Below are 13501 nucleotides of genomic sequence, written 5' to 3'. Positions count from 1 at the left end.
CTCTCCTTATATAGGGGAGAAGGTGTCTTACAAGGGAAGAAACTCTAATGGCATCTTTGACTAGACAAACTACTTTACAAAGCCTCTTTGGCACCAGATGACACCGGTATGTCTTAATCAGGGAACGATGACATCCTCCGGTAGCTTTTACGTCATCTTCTGCTTTGGCTTCAGAGCTTCGATTAAAGCTGATGTGCTTCGCTCATCCTTGTCCTCTAGTCCTTGATGGAATTGCCGACGTGCTACAGTTTAGCTTGTGCCGGTACTCCGGTACCTTCTTGAGTTTAGCATACTCCGGTATACCCCTTCTAGGATAACGGTATACTTACACTTAGCCATGAACTTAACTCAGCTAACCGGAATAACCTTTAAACCGGTACCTCGATAGCCTAAACAAGGCTAGTTTGCCATGTCTTTGGCATACCGGGGGCCATCCCCCCAACATATTGTTAATTTTTATTTCTTCTTATGTAGATAAAGTGTTGTTCTTATCATAAGCGTTGGAGCATAGATATAATAATGGTCGTCATGAATAGGAAAAGAACATGACAATCATCAACGATGGTGATAAAGATGGTCTGGTGGCAGTAGCGGAGCCAGGCAGGTGGAAGGGTAGGGCCGCTCACCCTAAGGTTTATCCCACACCATATATCAGCTACAAAACGTAAGTAAAATTTAAAAAAACGACCCAACCCAATTTAGACATGCGTCCCGTCCAACAAATTGGGCTCGATCCGCTACTATCTGGTGGAGCGTATTCGTACATCCCAGCTGAAGTCCAACCCAGGAACAGGAGCCGGATCTTAACCGACCTATGCAGGTAGTCAGATCCGTGAAGGCCCATGAAGTATCCGGATCCAATACGGCGTATAAGGAAAGGTGGATCCTTGACATGCACGGCAATGTAATATTCCGTAGTTAGGCATCTTGTATTCTGGCTAGGACTCTCCGCGTAAACGCTAGATCCTGGCGCCTTTATAAGCTAGATCCCGGGAGCCCTAGAGGCATAACCACAACTCATTGTAACAACGCGAAAGCGCCCAGATAATTCCAGACAAGCAGCAGTAGGCCCTGTCATCGTGCAGGTGTTCCGAAGCAGGGTAAATCGCGTACCACCGTTCCGAAGACTCTCCGCCCGATGGCCCCTACTTCTTCCCCCCCTCGTGAGGATCCCTCCTCCGAGGTACCGTCGAATAGGCAACGACATCCACCGACAAGAAGGTGGCCAAGCCGAAGAAGCTCGCCAACAATTTCACGATGGACGAGTGTTGGGTCGTGACAGAGAAACAAGCAGGCTCCACAGTGTGGTAATTCTCTAGTTCCCCCAGGCCATGCTTCCTCATTGGCGTTTCAAGACACCTTGAGGGAGTTGATGGTCAAAAAGGAAGAGACCATCGCAGAGAGGGAAGAGAGGCGGCACAAAGAGAAAGAGGCGACCACAAAGAGCTTTGTTGATCTTCAAATGAGAGCTCTTGAGGTGAAAGAGACCCTTGCAAAGTCTATGCTCGTCGAGGCCGAAGCCAAGGCTAGGCTCATGGATGCCGATGCCAAGTCCATGGTCTTGGAGGTCGAAGCCAAGAGCATGGCCGAGGAGAACCGGGTCATGCTCACCGACTTGTCCACCATCTTTGACCCAGTGCAAAGGGCTTGGATTGAGAAGAAGCAAAAGATGATCCTATCGCGCGATGCTTGAAGGGCAATGGCGTAGATGAATGTCTTTTGAGTGAAAGTAGCCACCTTTTGGGTGAAACTTTGCACTTTTTGGAGAAATTATAAGATATTATCTTGTTTTGCATATTTGGGATAAACTCGCTGTCTTGAGGCCAATGTAAAATGTTTGCCGTATTATTTAGTTGTCAATTTTCTATTTTTTGAACACATTTGATTTTCGAGAACTTTTGGAGAATACTACATCACACTTTTACCCTGTTGCCGCCTCATCCCCCTACCGGCCCCTATCGAGCCCAGTTGTAGCCCATGAACGTCTTGCATAGGCCCACGCACCAACCCGAGAAAGAGACGAACTTGGCTCGCTCTCTCCGAGCCGGCCAGACCTGCAGGCACTCGTTGCCGGCTCGCCGCTCCCTCCCGCCACCCACCCACGGCCCCCGATCTCTGCTACGCGCGCTCGCCGCCCCGTCGTCCTCTCGCCCGCCGCTGGTCCGCGTCGCCTCCCGGCTCCAGCCATGCCGGCCGCCGCTTCTACCGACTGCTAGCCGCGCCTGCGCCGCCACACTGGCGCCCCGTCTCCGCGCCGGAACCTGCACGCAGCAGGCCAGCAGCCGATCCCCGGCTCCCCCCTCCAGTCCTTCTGCTCTCCGAGGACCCACCAAGCCCTAAAGTAATTTCTTATTTACATTCATATCAATTTCCTTTTGTATTCTCTATGTGTCTTGGAGACTTGGACTGCACTCTGCAGTCTTGAATTAAGACGTTTGTTACCAGCAGTATCATTTTATTAAAGTAGAACGAAACTATTCTATCCGTCAGTGTCAGTACCCAACAGATCACCGACCCACCCCATGGTCCGAACAAATTCTACAGAACGAAGCAACTCCACAAACTGAAACAACTGTGGTGTTGTGCTGTCAGTGACAGGACCGCCGGAATAGAACCTTCCATCTACGTTCACTAAGAATTGAGTCCAAAGTGTGCATTCATTGTGCAATCGAGCCATTTCTATGCTTCAATAGGAGAACTTCTTCAGGGTAGTATGCAAGCGCTTCATTTTTGGCCCGGAGCTTGCTCCAGTACCGTCTCCCCTACTGCTTACTAGTTTCTAGTAACCAAGTGCTTTTCGAAAGCCACCGGAATGCCAGAAAAAGAGTGGACAATGCAGTGGCTGTAGGTATAGAACACAAGGTAGGCTAGAAAACCAAGCTGAAAAGTGCAGTGACTGGAAGAACTATAAAAGTGCAGAAAGTTTTGCTGCATGATTTATTTCTCATCGCGGTGTTCTTCTGATAGCCGGTGCCTGTTTCAGTATTACATTTTTTTTTCTTTCCATGTTGTTGAAGTTAATAGCTCTTTCTGGATTCAGATTCACGTTTGGCCTCAACCGAAGTATGGATCTTGCTCCTTTCAAGCTGGATATTGACGAGCTGCTAGATGATTATGCCAAGGTAGTTTTTGTCTCATGGAGTTCATCTAGTTGTGTCATGTTCATACCAAATGTTAAATAAGTAGCACCCTTTGCATTTCTGTGTGGCAGGAAAATTGCACGTCATTCACCGATTTCAAGAGAGTGTGGATGGCCAAGAAGTTCTCTTACATCTATGAGGGCAGACCCAAGACAAACTCTGGTGTTTTCATGCAGTCCCTCTTTTTGCATTGTATCGGTAGGCTATGGTTTCCTGGAAATTGGCACTTCACTGCAGATAATATTTTTTGCAGAACTGCTGATGCATTTTCCCTTTCATGTATTCACACAGGCTATATGACTTCCCAAAGTTCTCTATGCCAGAGGTTGGCTGGGCTTTACTGCCTTTACTGTCTTTATGAGTGCCAACCATACAAGCCACACTTCAAAATTTATCTGTCTCTTGGTAAGGCATATTTTGTTAGTCACTAATTTAAGGTTTATTGGAGTTTGAAGATTAATGCGCTGAATGTGCCCATGCAACAGAGGAGTGCAAACAACTCAAAGAGTTCGTCATGGAGGCTAAGCAGAGCGGAGTTGGTCTCGTACCAGCACTTGTCAAAAGGATGCTAGACAAAGGCATGTTTTTGTTTGGATTCATCAATTTGCTTGGTGACCATGGGGCCAAGCAGGTTGATGAATTCAATGCATTCCAGACTAAGCGGGTGAAATTTGCCTGTAACAAGTACGTGGATTTACCTCTTTACCATCTGTCATCATTAGCATTTTGTATTTTCTTCTTGTAGGGTAGTAAGCTGTTCCTTCGCTATATTCGATGTGTGCAAACAAGAACACATTACTTATGAGTACTTACTAATATTCTGAATTCTATGTTTATGCTGCAGGTTATTTGCAAATACTCAAATAGGGAGATATACACACACAGACTTGGTAAGTTTAGTATCTTTGCATATATCATTGCAGTTATTTCCTTTCATGTCCTCTTTTTAGTTTCATTTAACATACTTTGGGGCATTGCCACATAAGGAGAGTGTTATCATTTGTTCTGTGCACCTCCCTGCCTACCCCCTCTGTTCTGCCAATGTTAGTGGTTTGCGCATGCTGTAACCATTCTTATTAATGGTTTGAATAAGGAATTGCTGTGTTGTGAGCGATGATACTCATACTCTTCTGTTGCTGACACATCTATATGCATCTAGGGTGAGGAGCTTGAACTTGATACTATCAAGAAATTGTCAATGGACTACGCTAAAGCCAAAGAATCAGCGTTCACAGGTGCTTATCTGTTGCCATCATCTTCTTGTACTATCTGGAATTCCATTTGCATTATTAGAGCTGCCAATGACCCTACCGCTATCCCTTCGTCATTCCCTTTTACATTGTCAGAGTTGAGCCAAACGGTTGATGTGGAAGATGCTAAGCACATCCTTCAGAATGACAAACTGCTGGGCGACAGGGTAGGAAAAATCGTGAAAGAGTGGGATGCCCAGAAGGAAGAGTTCTACCAGAAAACCGGTGTGTCACCCGGTGATGAACTGGTGGTGGTTGACAATGACGAACCAGGAGAATTCCTGGACGAAAACGATGGCCACACTGAACTGGCGGTGATTGACAATGACAAATCAGGAGAATTCTACGATGAAGACGGGGGATTTGATGAGTTAGAGCAGCTTCTGCTGGAATAAGGAGCTTGCAGTAAACCCTGAGGAATAACTGAAGAACTGCTGCTCTGCTCACATCCCTGCTCGTGCCATTGTGTTGCGACATGAAATCGATGCCATTTGGGCGTGGGATCTTGAAACCGTTTTTATTACCTTAACATTGTTGCAAGGAAAACATCTGTATATAGGTCTAATTTTGTGATATTTCCATGTAGCATGTATTGGGTCTTCTGATTAGTGGAATGTTCCATTTTTGCATGCATCTATCTACATGTGCCACTGAAGCGCTCCATGTACATTTGCATTCATCATTCATAGTTTACTGTAGGTTCTGCTGGGTTTGTTGATACACTTTCGCAGAGGAACAACGACGAGCTTGTTGATATACTTTTCCAGAGCAACAACAATGAAATTCACAGTATACCAAAAAGGGAGGGCATAACGCGGGGCAAAACAGAAAAAACGAAAGAAAAAAAAGAACTCCATCGCCGGGATTTGAACCCGGGTCGCCTGGGTGAAAGCCAGGTATCCTAACCGGGCTGGACGACGATGGACTTGTTGTTTACCGCAGTTAACTTATCTATGTAGACTTTTAAGAAGTGGTCGTTTCTTTCCAACCTTCACTTGAAACAATTTGATTTGGCCCACTCACAGATCTTTATTTGTAATAGGAAAACGCTGCCGAACCCTCGGGGGGATCAAACTGATCGCATCGTCCGCCTTCAGTGTCGTTGGATGGATTTCATCGTGTGGGCTGTGTGGCGTTTTGGTGTCCCCAGAAAAGGCACGCTATCTAGCTGGCCCCGCACAACACACATGCTTATCGAGCATTCAGATATTTTCCTACCGATCTTCTTTCCCCTTCATCCAGTCCTCTTTCTTACCGTGAACCTCCAAAATATGCTAGCCCAAAATACGGCTCCATGGCCGGAGATTTAGGACCGTTGCTCAGCCACCATCATAGCTACTCTGTCGCTGCCGCCCCTTCCCCCCTCCTCTCCCCGCTGCATCCTCCCCCTGTTCCCCGCCGGTCCTGCTCCAACCACCAAATCATTTTCGTCGCTGTTGAGGGACCTCTGGTACATCCGCCACGATCGATGGCGCTGCTGCGGAACCGTTGATGTTGTTGGTGCAAACTACACGCAGTAGCGTTGCAAGCACGGTCGACACTGCTACCGGCGGTCGATACTGCTACCAGCGGTCATAGCTGCCATGTTTCCGGTACGGCGGAAACGAGGGACGGAAACGGGGGATAGGAGTCGAAGGATGAAAAAAATAGGGTACAATAGGGGTACACATCGCTAGATCGATTTTTTTACATCGGGGACGCGATCCCATCAGTTCCGGTACGGTGAATCCGGTACGGTACTACGAAAACACCACCAAACTAGAGATTAAGCCTGTAACTAGTTCAAACCTCAGAACAAGCAAGATCGGTGCAGATATTCAGTCATCGCCACAAACCAAAAAAGAAAACAGTAAAATACGTGCATATAGCCAGATACCAGGTGTAGGCGTTCCTGAACCTCAAGGCTGAATCACCAGTTGCAGATAGCAGCAGCTTGTACAAAAGAGAGGAGAGAGATCTTCAAAGACTAAGGTCAAATCCATGGAAGAAAACAGACTTGAAATCAGTAGGAACCACCATCACTTTCTAAATCAGGATCAGAGGTGTTTACCTAGCAGCTTGTAGCTTGTGATTTGACTTATCTGTGATGGGAGAAATTCATGGGATGGGAGTAGTTATAGAGGGTGAGAGAAATCCATGGAAAACTGAATCGTCTTCTCCCCAACGGGGAGATCAATTGATTAGCATGAGTCAATGATGAGTTCTCACGAACAAGGAGTCTGGAAAACCATAGGGGAGGGGAAGAGAATGAGCGGCGGCGCGCTGTTTACCAGCCCTGCAGTAATTGCAATTCGATAGTACCAGAGTCCAGGGACGGGACGCGTTTCTGGGCCGAATCGCATCGTACCGAGCCTCGTTTCCGACTCGGTTTCTGGGACGACGAATCAGGATCAAGGGACGGGCGACCATTCCCCGTTTCCGGCTGCTATGCCAGCGGTCGACGACCGTGCTACCACCCGTAGGCAGTGGTGATGCGAGTGCTAATGGGAGTTGCTACCGGCAGCGTGCAGACCTGCTGCCATCGGAGTTCGTCTGTGCGGATGTGCTACTAGAAGCGAGTGGATGTGCTACCATAGGCGGACGGGTGTGCTACAAAAGAAGTATGGCGGTGCTATCATCGGAGACGCGGTGTTGCTGCAATCGGAGTTCGGCAGTGCTACCTTAGGCAAGCTCTGATGCTACAAAAGGACGGCGTCCATGCTACTATCGGAGGCGTTGCTGCTGCTTGCCGGAGTTCGGATGCGGCAAAGCAATTCCAGTGGCTGCGCCGGCGCTCTACTGTGGATGTCTCACCGCATTTAAACAGGGGGCGAAGGTGCTACCATGGAACTACGAGTTTGCTACCAAGAAACAACGGTGGTGCTACCAAGAAGTTGACGTCACCGCCGGCAAGGGCGGCAGTGCTGCCGGCGCGGGTGGCAGGCTTCCATCCTAGATGTGGGACTCGGGAGTCTAGGGAGGCGTTGCCAATTCCTTGCAGGATTAAATCTTCTTCATCCGATGGCTGGGTTTAGGGCGACCTCAGGACCTCCCTAGAAAAATACCATTCCTTAACAACGAAGCTACTCAAGCTACGATTCTAAAATGGACCTCCCTAAAAGAATATCATTTCTCAACAACGAAAGCTACCCTAGCTACGATTCCAAACTGGACCTCTCTAAAAAAATATATCCTTCCTTAACAACAAAGCTACCCTAGCTACGATCCTAAACTGGACCTCCCTAAAAAAATATCATTCCTTAACAACGAAGCTACCCTAGCTACGATTCTAAACTGGACCTCCCTAAAAAAATATCATTCCTTAACCACGAAGCTACCCTAGCTACGATCCCAAACTAGACCTCCCTAGAAAAAATATCATTCCTTAACCACCTAGCTACGATCCCAAACTAGACCTCCCTAAAAAAAATATCATTCCTTAACAACGAAGCTACCCTAGCTACGATCCCAAATTGGACCTCCCAAAAAAAATCATTCCTTAAAAAGGAAGCTACTCTATCTACAAAACCAAACTCCAGCCGCGCTGCAGCTTCTACTTCGCTGTCCACACCCCGTCACCGGCGGGCCCGTGTGAAGTCCGCTGTCTTAGGAGCCTGAAAACCGCCGGATCCCCCGGATCGCGAGGTGGATGGCCGGTGTCGAGGCGAAGCCCGCTGACGCGACCGACGGGGACGCGGCCGCCGCTCGCGACGACGACCTGCAGCCGCAGGTGGCGCGCCTGCCGGACGACGTGCTCGCCCACGTCCTCCGCCGCGTCCCGCCGCGCTGGCTCGCAGCCTCGCGATGCGTCCGCACAGCCTGGCGTGACGCCGTCGACGGCCGCGGCCTGCTGCGCGCCGACCTGCTCCCGCTCTCGCTCGCCGGCCTCTTCATCCACTTCGACGAGCACAAGTTCCCGGAGTTCTTCGCCCGCCCATCCCGCTCCTCCGCGCGGGCGGTCAGCGGCGACCTCAGCTTCCTGCCGTCCACCAGCCCCGACTGCGGCCACTGGTGGGACGAGGCGGACGATTTCCGCGACTACCACATCCAGGATCACTGCAACGGCCTCCTCTTGCTCAGCAACAATTGTGTGGTGAATCCTGCTACGCGGCGGTGGAATGCTCTGCCGACGTGTCCGGCCAAGGAAGCCGCCGGCAACGCGCGGTACCATGGCCTTCTAGCCTACGATCCGATGGTATCGCCTGATGAATACCAGGTTGTCATGATCCCTGCCTTGTTCTACTGCCCTGAAGCTGGCGAGGTAGACCCCTGGATCGAGGAATCTGAATGGCCGCGCAAGATATATGTGTTCTCATCAAACACGGGCTGTTGGGAAGCGAGGCATTTCGTCCGAGAAGGGGATGCTGCAGGGATCGTCGGTGACGATGGCAAGATGCACGTGGCTTACTGGCGATGCAGCGCAGTCTATCTTCGAGGAGCGCTTTATGTACGTTGCAATGCTGATTTTCTCATGAGGTACATATTTCTTCCTTTTTTTTTATTTCATTTGACTATTATCTTACTGAAGATTTCATCTTCAAATAGTGGTACACCATGATTTCATTCTGCAGAATATCACTATCTACCAATACATACGGTGTAATTAAACCACCTGCGGATATCACAGAGAAGGAGTATTATACACGTGTTCAGGTTGTAAGATCAGCAAATGGGGTGTACCTTGTGGAGCTTGATACGCATTATGAGGATAAGTGCTGGCTTCGAGTTTGGATACTCGATGAATCGTGTGGTCACATGAAGTGGATTCTGAAACATGACAAAGACCTCAAGCCCCTGCTAGGTCACCGCGTTTACCGACGAGCTCGCTGGACCTTAGAAGATATTAACTACAAGTTGTTCCTTTCTTCTAGATTTCAAGAAGAAAATAAGAAAGCAACGATTGAAGAGAAATTTGAATGGAACTCTGACAGTGATGAATATGAAAACATGGTTGACCATTGTTATTTAGAAGACAAGAAGAAATCAGTAGTTGGAAAGGAATTGGAATGGAACTCCAGCACTCATAATGTTTTTAAGGATGAAGATATGGTTGAACAGTGCTACTTGGGTGAAGAGTATTACGATAATATATATCATGAAGACATCAAGATACTTGGGTTTCACCCATATAAAGAGGTTGTCTTCTTGAGTGCATCGGAGCGGACTGGACTGGCATATCATTTGAATGGCTCCAAGATTGAAAGCTTAGGAAATATATACCCACAGGATTATACACATTTCAAATCGATACCTAATGAACGGGAGAAAATCAAATCTTTCCCATACACACCATGTTGGATTGAAGAGTTCCCTGGAAACAATTAGTCTAGAAGTTCATTTCACATAGCAGCTTGTCAACTATTTTAGCAATGTGAGAAATGGCTTGCAGACAATGTTTAAGTTATCTTTAATTTCCGTGTATTTCATAAGGGTTGGTAGTTTCTATTGGAAAAGAGTTACAATTATATTTGTTTGTTTTTTTCCTGTTGTGAGTACTGCTAATTTATGATTGTTTTTAATACTTGCTATAGTATTTGTTTGTTTCTTCTCTTGAATCTGGCATTCAAGATATATGTATTTCTCTACCTGTAGAAAGCTTATCATTAGCTTCAGATATCTATCTACAAGGCAACAAGTAAGTTCACTCCATTTAAACGGCTGATGGATTTTGGGATGTCAGTAACTACATGGATTGCATTGTAAATCAAAGGTGTACTTTCGATTTCTGTATCATTTTCTCGTATGTGCTGATCAAATGCTTCCAACTTCTTTATCAACATGCCGAGTCAAACTGACAGCTTGTAATTGTAGCAAAACAAGATGTCAGATTGTGCTCCCTTTGGGTAGCCAAGAAGAAGCAAGCAAGCACTACTGGGTTTCTTCTTCCTTCCTGGCTGTGCCATATACCTATGCGTTGTTCCTTGCAATACTTATTTCACCAGCAATATGCAATGCATAGATAAGACACGATACAAAAATTAGTGCAGTGTATAATGTCTTAACTGAAAGTAAAAAAATTGTATTTGAAAGTAATCCAGATGATAAATCTAAGAGTGATGCTTCAGTCTAAATAGTTTTTGCACATTCTAGTGGTATTCCATTGGTTTAAAATCTAGGCAAGCAACATTTGAGAGTAAAAGGTCTTCTTCGTTGTGTACTTGAGAGCGACTCAACTTTACCTGACCTTTGTTCCCTCGTCGACGCCGCCATCACCAGAGATTCAGATGTTGAGAGCATCGCTTTCCACGACCTTAACATCAGTCGCCTATACAGCCTCGGCAGTGTGCCTATCGAGCTCGAAGACTGCATCGCTCGCTTGGTGGGAGACCGTAGGGGAACGAAAATAAGAGGGGGAGAGGAATTCCAGAAGCACGACTTGGGCTATCTCTGCTCAGTTTGGGGGCAGCGTGAGTATGTGAGATGAACTTCAATGGCCTTTTTCTTTACCAAATACTTAATCTATGCGCGTGTTTTGATTAGGTCGTATTTTCCGCGTGAGGTGATATGCATATGCTTCCAAGAGGGACCTTGATTATAGTGATAAATAGAGCAAACACAAATTTAAAAAATCTCGAAAAAGAACAAAGTTTTTTTTATTTTACCGAAAACAGAACAAATCTTTGATAGAAAAATAGCGCTTTTGCATTGATAAGCTTTTTCTACATGCGGATCACACAAAGAAATCTTACAATAAAGAAAAGGCTTGTAAAAAATATCTTATAGGAGTACTAAAAAAAATCGTCTCCATCCCTCCCCGGCCCAAATCAAATCGAATACTCCAGACGCGAAGGCCCTCCAGGCCCCTGGGCGATGGCCGGCGACGAGGGCCAGCCGCTGAAACCTCCAGACGCGAGGGCTGCTCACGCCGACGGCAGGGATGAGATGGAGGACCAGGCGGCGCGCCTGCCGGACGACGTGCTCGCCGACATCCTCCGCCGCGTCCCGCCGCGTTGGCTCGCAGCCTCCCGCTGCGTGTGCAGGGCGTGGCGCGACGCCGTGGACGGCCGCCCCCTCCTGCGCGCCGATCTGCTCCCGCTCTCGCTCGCCGGCCTCTTCGTCCACTTCGACGAGCACAAGTTCCCGGAATTCCTCGCCCGCCCTTCTTCCTCCGCTGCCGGCGTCAGCGGCAACCTCAGCTTCCTGCCCTCCGCCAGCCCCAACTGCGGCTATTACTGGCAACGGTCTCAGGGCTGTGATTGGAAAAACTACAACATCAAGGATCACTGCAACGGGCTCCTCCTGCTTTGCAATAACTGCGTAGTCAACCCCGCCACTCGGCACTGGAGTATCCTGCCGAAAGGCCCGGGTAAGCGCGGTGCAGGGAATGTGAGGTACCGTGCTCGGCTAGTGTATGATCCGATGGTATCACCCTACTACAAGGTGTTTAAAATTCCCACTCTGGCTTACCACCGTCGGGGAGAGGAGGTAGACCCCTCGATGGAGGAATCACAATGGCCACCATCCGTGTGCAAGATGTTTGTTTACTCGTCCAAATCGGGCTGTTGGGAGGAGAAGGATTTCGTCCGAGAAGGAGATGCAGCAGGGACTGCCAGTAAAATCCGAGCGGGTGACAGCGAACTCTCAGCTGCCTGTTTTCGAGGAGCACTTTATCTACACTGCCAAACTGATTTCCTTATGAGGTACTCCGTACGTACGTTCTCTGTTTATAATGTTTAGTCCGACTTTTCTCTTACTGACATAGGGTTTTAAATACATGTTCGCGCAACGATTATTTAACTTTGCAGAGTATCATTGTCTAACAATACATACAGTGTAATTAAACAACCAATGGGTCTTAACGCGGAGGACTATCTGGAGATTAAAATAGCAAAATCGGGAAATAGTTTGTACTTTGTGGCACTTGATGCCAGCTCGCGTAGGGATATGTGCTGGCTTCGAGTTTGGATCCTTAATGAATCGTGTGGTCAGATGGTGTGGATGTTGAAGCATGACAAACTGAAGCACATGCCCTGTCAGCTGTTTCGCACACCAGTTAATTTTTTTTTTTCGAAATGGGGGATGTGCCCCAGCCTCTGCATCAAAAAGATGCATACGGCTGCTTTATTACCTTATTCAAGTCCAGTTTTAACCTTATTACAACTCAAGTCTCATGTCAAGTTGATCTGAAAATCAACCAACGCAAGAAAAATAAAGCAAAAGACAAAGCGGCATCACAAAGTGATCCTATGATCAAGCCGCCACCCACACCGGCTGAAGAAATCCCGTGCTACCGTCTCCAGTCGGTTGCACCCATACTCCATGACATCCCGCTGCTCCTCGGACTGGAGATAAGACAACGTACGGATCCAGTGAATAGCCATAGGGAGAACCTGCAAGAAAGGTTGTTTTGTCGGTTTGTTAAAAACAATATCATTGCGCATATTCCAAATAGCCCAAAGAACAGCGCAGACTCCCACCCTAATTTGAACCAAATCCTTCTTGGCAATACCGCTTAACCAATTACCAAAGAGATTTGTAATGTTTTTTGGGGGGGCCAAACTGAAAGTCATAAAAATAATGCGCCATATGATTTTAGCTAAGGGACATTCAAAAAACAAGTGCTGGATAGATTCATCTTTGTCACAAAAAGCGCATTTCTTAGAAGATATTAACTACAGCATGTTCCGTGATTCTAAGTTTCAACAAGACAACAACAAAGAAACAGCCGAGGAGAAGTTTGATTGGAACTCTGATGGGGATGTTGAAGACAAAAACATGGTCGATCATGGTTACTCGTTACAAGACAGGAGAGAGTTATTTTACGACATTGAGTTACTTGGGTTTCACCCAAATAAAGAGATTGTCTTCTTGAGTTCATCACAGATGACATATCTGGCATATCATTTGAATGGCTCCAAGATTGAAGAAATAGGAAATATATACCCAAAGGATTATTATTGGTTCAAAGAGTTAGCTAATGAAAAGGAGCGTATCAAGTCTTTTCTATACACCCCATGTTGGATGCAAGAGTTCTCTGCAAGCAATTAGTCTAGAAGTTCATCCAACATATGGGCCTATGTTATTTGACCGAGCGAGTGTAATAAATAACTTGCACAGGATGTTGGGCCTATGTTATTTATCCATTTATTTGAGTGTCGTAATAAACGGCTTGCATAAGATGTCTGATGTTAT

At 47.1% G+C, this 13501-nt stretch overlaps 2 protein-coding genes and 1 non-coding gene across 3 annotated transcripts; 2 read left to right on the top strand and 1 right to left on the bottom strand.

Annotated features, from left to right (window-relative positions):
- Positions 1 to 2235: 2235 nt before the first annotated feature.
- LOC124653893 lies at positions 2236 to 5019 on the top strand. Its single transcript, XM_047192952.1, has 8 exons — positions 2236 to 2341; positions 3041 to 3122; positions 3212 to 3338; positions 3432 to 3545; positions 3626 to 3824; positions 3985 to 4030; positions 4300 to 4375; positions 4487 to 5019. The coding sequence occupies exons 2-8, from the start codon at positions 3066 to 3068 to the stop codon at positions 4783 to 4785; spliced, it is 918 nt and encodes a 305-aa protein (XP_047048908.1). The 5' UTR covers positions 2236 to 2341; positions 3041 to 3065; the 3' UTR covers positions 4786 to 5019.
- Positions 5020 to 5241: 222 nt separating this feature from the next.
- Positions 5242 to 5315, bottom strand: TRNAE-UUC. Its single transcript has one exon. It is a non-coding gene; the product is annotated as a tRNA-Glu (tRNA).
- A 2703-nt stretch (positions 5316 to 8018) lies between these two features.
- Positions 8019 to 9816, top strand: LOC124655751. The gene is made up of 2 exons (XM_047194602.1): positions 8019 to 8845; positions 8941 to 9816. Exons 1-2 carry the CDS (start codon positions 8019 to 8021, stop codon positions 9692 to 9694), a joined length of 1581 nt encoding a protein of 526 aa, XP_047050558.1. The 3' UTR covers positions 9695 to 9816.
- Positions 9817 to 13501: the final 3685 nt, after the last annotated feature.

Source organism: Lolium rigidum, chromosome 5, assembly GCF_022539505.1.
Source record: "Lolium rigidum isolate FL_2022 chromosome 5, APGP_CSIRO_Lrig_0.1, whole genome shotgun sequence".
Classification (NCBI taxonomy): Eukaryota; Viridiplantae; Streptophyta; class Magnoliopsida; order Poales; family Poaceae; genus Lolium; species Lolium rigidum.
The sequence above is the reverse complement of the archived record's forward strand: the minus strand, read 5'-3'. Positions and strand labels throughout refer to the sequence as shown.